At 44.7% G+C, this 7,980-nt stretch overlaps 1 protein-coding gene across 1 annotated transcript in view; it reads left to right on the forward strand.

Moving 5' to 3' along the window:
* Nucleotides 1-1,247: 1,247 nt before the first annotated feature.
* The window catches only part of limd2 (LIM domain containing 2), a 15,879-nt gene continuing 9,146 nt past the window's right edge, over nt 1,248-7,980 (forward strand). Inside the window, exon 1 of the mRNA XM_042084911.1 lies at nt 1,248-1,448. Coding sequence (XP_041940845.1) covers nt 1,446-1,448 — 3 coding nt within the window. The 5' untranslated portion in view covers nt 1,248-1,445. The remainder of the gene's footprint in view (nt 1,449-7,980) is intronic.

The raw sequence follows: 7,980 nt of genomic DNA on the forward strand, positions 1-7,980 counted from the left end.
TGTGTGTGTGTGTGTGTGTGTGTGTGTGTGTGTGTGTGCAGTCATAGCATATTACCATACTGTATTTGTTGTTTTAAATATGCTGCTTTGCAGAAGGCAAATGGCCATGTAAATCATAGAGGCTGGTTGGGAATTAGTGGTAATAGAGATACTGTCCAGTACAGTGTGTGTATTGAGTGAAGTAGATGATCATGGTGCTATAACCATTACAGGCTGCCCCTAACTGAATACAACACAATGTTTGTTTTGTTTTTTTAATCTAAGATCTGGATAAAACAGATCAATCCAGCATGCTACAAACATGTTACATACTGGAACCACAGTGGCCCATCCTTCAACCCAGGCCGAGGCTCCTCTCCTCTCCTCTCCACACGACTGCTGTGCTGCTGCTCAAGGGCACGAGGGGACTTAGCAGACTGTCTGCCAGATGTGGGGCACAAGAACGGGGGATTTGCACTGATGACATGAGCCGCAGACGTCATACTCTTAGGATAGGGACTGCTGTGCTGACGACACAAGCAGTTTTGTGTTGGTGAGAAACATGTAACCGGATCAGGGGTCTTAGTCAACCTTCATGCGAGTCATGTGAATTAAGCTTTTGGAGAGCTTTTTATAGCCACATGTGCCTTTTTATAGACATTTTTTACTGTCATAGTTTAGTCTGCTTCGGACATATTGTTGAATGTAGGAAAAACAAACCACATCTCAGAAAATGGGTTTACTGGAGTTGTTGGTTGCCACACACTACATATTTATTACATCTCATGCTTTTCATGTAGGCTACAAATATGTATTACAATGTAGAATATACTTTTATTTAGAGTTATAGCCACATGAGAAAATGAGAAATGTTGTTGCCAAAACATCAATTAAAAATATTTCTAGCCACCTCATCTGAATAATGTAGTATGAGTGTAAATTTAAGCATGTAGGCACATGAATATAAATATACATAAACATAAACAGATATAAACTAATTAATCAATTATAATGAATAATTAGGCATTACATAGGCCTATGTTTAACGCCTAAGTATGCAACAAAATATATACTAATAATATTTTAACCATGAAATGGTTGAAATCATCGCTCTTGCCAATGGATAAAAAGGCCAATTTCAGGGCGAGCCGGTAAGGGAGGAGAAAACGCGGTGAAGGGGAGGGGGTGAGAGACTGGAGCCAATAGCATCTGACGTCCTTCCGAATAAAAAAAAAATAGCGTGAAAAAAATCGACTCTAGAAAAGCGCGAGGAGGGGGAAACGACAGGAGGCAGGCAGACAGCAAGGCAAGCCGGGTCTGAGGTTGGCTATTCAGTGAATGCAGAAAACATACCACACACTAGCTTGAGGCTGGGGGCCGAATGGTAAAATCATCGACCACAGCACATCGAACGTATTTGGAGACCATATCTTCCTTCTCTTCACTGCGCTTACAAGGATACCCAGATGGTAAGTGTCCTTCGCCCATTTCTCGTCTCGCCATAGCGATGGAACAGCGGCAAAACGAACCCTGTGAACTCACCCCCCTCCCTCATCTATTCTTTTTGTAATGAGGTGATGTCCATTCGCTAACGTTAGCGTTGTTGCTAGCACCCCATCTGAGGAGGGGGGTCCAGTTCACTGTGTAATTTATACAATGTGGTGTTCTTATTAATCAAACGTTTAAAATGTGATCGTTTGGGGTAACTTAGGTTCATAGGTGGTAGACGTTATCAACTCATCCTGGATTGTGTTTATGTATGTGATGAATGAAGGTTGCTGGGAGCTCATATTTTAAACATTTGGTATCATGACGTATAAAAAGCATTTGAAAACAATAGCTAGCTATGTGTGTGCAGTAGCATAAAACTAGGAATTATGTCTGTCTTGGTGTCAACGTCGTGCGATTTAAGGGTATCTTTTATGATAAGGAACACATGCATGTATTATTACTGCATAAAACATGTGTAATTAACTTAAATTAGAGACTTGGTGCTGCATAGATGTAAAATGAGCTTTGATGGCAGTCCCCTGTCTACAGCTAACAGGAGCTAACAGTAAGACCCTGTTTTAGACAACTGGAGACGGTTGAAGCGGAGCTTAATAATCAAGGATCTTTAACTGTCGCTTGCTGGCTCAGTATTTAGGCTTTATTCTGTCATGAAGTAGTCTTTAGTAGCCTAGAAGACATGCTGCCTAATCAATCACTTGATTTTTTTTTTAGTTGTAACGTTATTGAATTGTTGCAGTTCCATATGGCTGCGCACACATCAACTTGGCTAGCTTGCCTAGTTGTGCGTTAACGTTGCAGAAGACGCACATCCTAAGGTCTCTTCCGTTTCTTTTACGCAAGTGTGTTTATCATAAATTAATAGCATTTTTGTCATCCTCACGCTCTCAAGTAAGTTAGCAGTCTGCACAATACTTTGGTAAGCGTTTGTTTTAAGTCTCTTCACAAAGCAGACAACGTGGTCCGATTCTTGCTCTCTCTCGGGGTCCAACCTGCTTTCAAATCGTAGCCGAATGTAAATCCATTTAAGTACACAACGGTGTTCTCCAGGTCACTGTTATCAGCCGCGACGACACTTCTGGGTGTCTGGCTAAACCAGTTCTCTCGACGTTCCTTGTCATCACATTCCACTAATCACTGCCTTCGCGTGCGGCATATGGTCATTTTCCGCTCAGTGCCAATTTTGTGGAATGACAGGATTCCCTCTGCGTGATGTCTACATCTAATTCCTATCCAATGGCAACCTAACGCAAACGCACACTGCACACACACAGTATAGGCCAACATGTCAAACTTGCCTCTTTGTCAGACAGTTTGTTCCCCATAACCTCTGGTTATTTAATGTCACGGAACTCTTACCACACGTCCGCATCCCCAGGGCCTGCTGTCAAGCAGGCATTGAGCCAAATTACACCTGATTTTAGTAATGTTGACAAAAGCGGGACCTTCTTTCTGCAGATGCTCTTCTCCACTGAGCGCTGGTCGTTATTATAGACACAATACAGGCTTTGTTGAGCGTGGATGCACGGCCATCTGTTAATGGCGTCTGAACAAACAGGGACACAATTACTGGCTAAATACACTCAAGCATATTTACTTGAACGAGTAGTGGAAGTACATACACTGGCGGGAACACAGACCAATGGAGAGTGGAAGAACACAGATGTCCTGCATATCCTCTGACGAATCTATGTTTACATGTAATGCTTGTCATTAGTATCTAAAAACATAGAGGAATCAGGTTAAATTAGCCTAAACCTGGCTTCACACAAGAGTGTAAAAGGTCAGTGTAATTTGCTGTGTCTACAAAGCACTGGGTTCATAAACTATAATCCAGAAATTGAGCATGTTAATTATTATCTAAACCTTATGTTATTACGTAATAAATAAACAACCAACCAATACTTCAGTTAGTTTTTAATTTGATTTTTAATTCTAATTATAGCATAAACAAACTCTTCAGTAGACAGGTTACATTGTCATTTAGTACACTGATTTTTGTAAATAACAGGGATTGTTCTTTGTGTGCTCGCATGTGTGTGTGTGTGTGTGTGTGTGTGTGTGAGAGAGAGAGAGAGAGAGAGTCCAGTTGACTGCTTTCAAGATTGTGTCTTGGACGTTGCAGATACAGGGGAAAATAAAGCATGTCCATCCATTAACAAAGATGCCAGGTCTAATCCAATAACATTGGTATTTGTTCCCAGGGATGAGACTTTATTGCATTCATTGTGTATTAGAGGATTTAAGTTGCAACCCATTTCTAGTCCTTATCCCCTTGATGCATGTGTTTCTAAAAATCTGTCCCTGAGCAAAGTGCAAGACGCAAGTTGGAAGCAAAACTTGTAGACTGTTTCTATTGATGACTGTTACTGTGTCTCCCAGCCTGCTATATCTGTCTTAATTGTTCACACAGTACGAGGCCTCAACTCTGTGTGTGTGTGTGGGTGGGGGGGAGTAGGTACCAGTTAATAATATGCCCAGGGTGTCTCCATCAGAGAAATTAAATGTTCCATTCTATTTTTGCGTTAGATATCTCTCTGAGTAATGCTTACTAATGCATTTAATCAAGAATATCAACAGATCATCGTAAACAGGACTTGGGTAAACAGGACTGAGGTAGATGGAGACACAAGCCATAGAGTTGTAGTGAGTGAATGTAGACATGACAGGACTTGTCTTGCTATTTGAGAGAAGAACATAGTGAACTACTTCTCTTCTCTGTGGCTGCCACCAACATCCCTGCAGACGCACGATAACAGGGACCATTGATCTGCCTCTGTGCCACCAACGTGCTGAGCTTTTGCACATTTCTTCCCCGAGTCCTGGCTTGTCTTTGACACCTGCACTTGCCTCTTGTCCCCACGACACTCTTCCGATCGGAATGTTTGCCCGCCGGACGTGTGAGTTCACACACGTCTCAAACGTGGCACGCAGTCAAACAAAAACATCTTTTGCCCATTTATCTCGCATATCATGTTTTGCCCCACATCTTGTGGGGCGGAGGGTCTTTCTTTCTTCCAGTATATATCATCTAAGATCTGGTCTTTGCTTGCATGCATTTGCAAGGTGCTCTCGTTCTGAATCACTGCAGACTCTAAACTGCGCTCTGGTTTTGCAGCTTCCTGTGAAAAACTATGACCTGTTTTTGGAGCTCTCCTCCCCAGCCATAGAAGCCATAGGAGCAAATCCTGGCTAGAAACTAGGAATGTGTGTGTGTGTGTGTGTGAGAGAGAGAGAGTGAGCGAAAGAGAGAGAGATTTAGCCTAGGTGTGTGTGTGTGTGTGTGTGAGATCCATCCTAGGTGTGAGAACCACTGGCTGTGTGCTCTGCTGTGGCTCCAGGTCTGCTGCTGCGCATCACAGCACGGAAACTTCTTGAACCCTGACCTGGCCTTTGTGAGTTTCGCATGTGCAAGCGTCTTGGGGCGGTGCACGCTACAACTTGCTTGCACACACAGCTTTTCCGCTGACAGGAAATGGCTGTCGCTCCCCAAGTGTGAGAGAAACAAAAAGTGAACATCAGCTGACTGTACTATAGTAGTTCCTTATGTTACAGTACAGTCATTCACCCGCTCTCTCTCTCACTGTTGCTCTCTATCGGTGGGCCCTGAACATTCAGTGTCAGGTGTTTCTCTAGCACAAGACCGTAGCCGTGTGTTTGCACGCACACAGGCACACACACACACACGCACAAGCACACACAAGCAAGCCTCTTGAAATGTCCTCTTTGTGTGGTTTGTGCACTCTGTATAGGTGACCTGTTTAGAGTGCTCAGATCTCTCTCTCTCTCTCTCTCTCCCTCTCCCTCTCTCTCAGTGACATATACACATACATTCTTCAACTTTGAGTACCCTACAGTTAAGTTACTCCAGGCTTGCTGGCTCACTAAGCAGTGACCTCCCTGTATTTTGCCCCGTCCTCTTTGGGGTCAAAAACTGTTAGGGATACTCGGGTCCAGTATGGTGATTTGAGGCCCCCGTAAGTGACCTCGCCTGCCTGTCTGCAGATTGTCTCCAGTGCCATCATAAATGCTGACTTCATAGACGTGGAAGGTCTGCAAAAACCAGGTGAGCAACCTTCAGTGGCTAGCACCATCCCACACCAGGCTAAAGCCTAAAAGGGGGCTTCAGGAGAAGCGTAATCACTGGGTTGTGGTGCTGGTAAGCAGAAACCAAACAATCCCAAGTGTTTCATTTAAAACAGATGGTTTTGTGGTGCGTGACAAGACGGCCCCGAGACATTCCCCACTTCCCCCTTTAATGCACTCTAAACATACATGTTCCCCCTTTAATGCACTCTAAACATACATGTTCCCTCCTCTTTTCATACTCCTTGGCTCTTGTTCTCGTGTAAAGCACGGGTCTCTCAAAGATACAAAAAACACCAGCACAGTTTCGCCCACACCACCATCACCTCCTGCAGGGCTGTGTCTGTCACGTCCTCCCTCCTTGTCAGAGAGAGCAAGTGTGTTTGGAGGGTTGAGTGAGTGATCCATTGATTAAAGCAGACAAGCTCTCACTTGATCCCCCCCGAGCCGAAGTTCTTCTCTCATGCTTCAGATTGGAATTGTGCTGAAACCTGCAGTGGTGAATTGCAATCATTAAGATCTATCTTGGTGTCATTGGCCGATGTTTAGCTTTGCTGGATGGATCCCTGGACAAGAATTGAGGTATTGGGAGTAGTCAGGAGATGGGCCATGGCGAAGGCCACACTGGAGGGGAGGCATGTCTGGTGACGGGTGATCGGAGCTCCGCTGGTCCCAGTTAAGCGTGAGCGAGATCATTATGGTGTTCAGAGGAGAGCAGCCTTTGTGTTCTAATTGTTACTCAGGGGACCCAGACAAAACTGGCTGGCTGAAATTAATGACTGCTGACACACACCAGCCTGCAGTCCTGCATACACTGTGTGTGTGTGTGTGTGTGTTTGTTTGTTTGTTTTTTTTCTGTGTTCTATATCTGGCCGCAAAGACAGGCCTTTGAGTGCTATTGTAATGCTACTGTAACGCTACGTGACATTGCATTTCTCCTGACTCGCGGCTTCCCCCCAGCTTCTGTGGAACACGGCAAAGGGCACCGTTGTCACCACTGCTGCCTCGTCTCTAGTGTCCCCATGGAGCCATGGAGTAGCCCTCCAACATGGCCGCCTGCAGACAGCGCTCACCTCATGCAACCTTCACTCCCACCACCCCCCGGTCTGTTTGGGTGCATGAGTCACCCCAGGGGGTCTCACTGACCGCTCCACCAACAACCCCTCCACCTCCCGTCCAATGTCCTGCCCAGTCAAAACCCACGGGGAGCAGGTGATGCGATTTGTCCAGCTAATGAGATTAAAGGATCGTCTGCAGCCCAGCAAAGAGAGAGAGAGAGAGAGAGAGAGAGAGAGAATGAGCAAGTGAGAGAGAAAGAGAGAGAATGAGCGAGAGAGAGAGAGAGAAAGAGAGAGAGATAATGAGAGAATGTGAAAGCTTGATCTGTGCGTGGAGAGTGACTTTTTGGAGATGGAGTGCTGGGCCTTACATGCATTACATTACATTACATTACATTTGGCTGACGCTTTTTTAACCAAAGCGACTAACAACATGGTAAACAGTAAGTTTTAGAACAATTCTCACAATTTTAGGACAGTTTAAAAAAAACACATTAGAGTACAGTAAGAATAAGTGCGTCGGTGAGTGCTGTATTTTAACAGTTACTTGTCAGTTTAACGGCTGGTGAGTGCTAGGATCAGTAAGACTTGTTGTAAGTGTTGCTATGAGAGTAGATGTTCTCTAAAGAGCTGGGTCTTCAGGAGTTTTTTGAAAGTGGAAAAGGAACATGCACACGTCCAACACTTCTCTGCCCAGCAGGTTATTGGCCTGGCCTGGCACATTTGGGTGCTCGTATTTCAGAGTTCGTAACTGGAGCGACGTCCATCACGTCGAGGTGAGAGGTCATGGGTATGATGTTCCCACTTTTTGGGTTAGACTGCACCCTACCTCAAAATAAAGCTCCTTAAACAAAAGCTCGCTGAACAAAGTGCATAGTCTTCTGGTGCGAAACATTAAGCTCTCGAAGATTATTGAGCTCATTTTGGTGTGACAGAGCAAAGGTTTTAGCAAAACAAATACTGGTCAAGCTTTTACATAAGATTGGTCCATTGCACCTCCAAATGGTTCCAAATGGTCTTGTACTCTGCTGGTGTTGCTCCTCCAGGCTCAAAAGACTGCATGGTTGATTTCATTGTGTACAGCGTCAGACATTGTCCCGTTTTCGCCTCAAAATGCCATGGAGCCGGTTAACATTCTGGTTGGCGTTTCATAGCCTCCAAAGAGCAAAAGTGACATGAGGACGAGTAAGTGCAGCATGCTCCGCTCCTAAACGCTGTCCACGATGTGACGGAAGCAGCTGTTTCCTTTACTACTTTCAGTATGAATCTCAAACGCTGCCGTGGACTAGTCACACAAACCTACCACAAAGAAGTCTAAATCCCCATGTGACATAACCAGACATGCATC

Source organism: Alosa sapidissima, chromosome 3 (genome assembly GCF_018492685.1).
Source record: "Alosa sapidissima isolate fAloSap1 chromosome 3, fAloSap1.pri, whole genome shotgun sequence".
NCBI classification, from domain to species: domain Eukaryota; kingdom Metazoa; phylum Chordata; class Actinopteri; order Clupeiformes; family Clupeidae; genus Alosa; species Alosa sapidissima.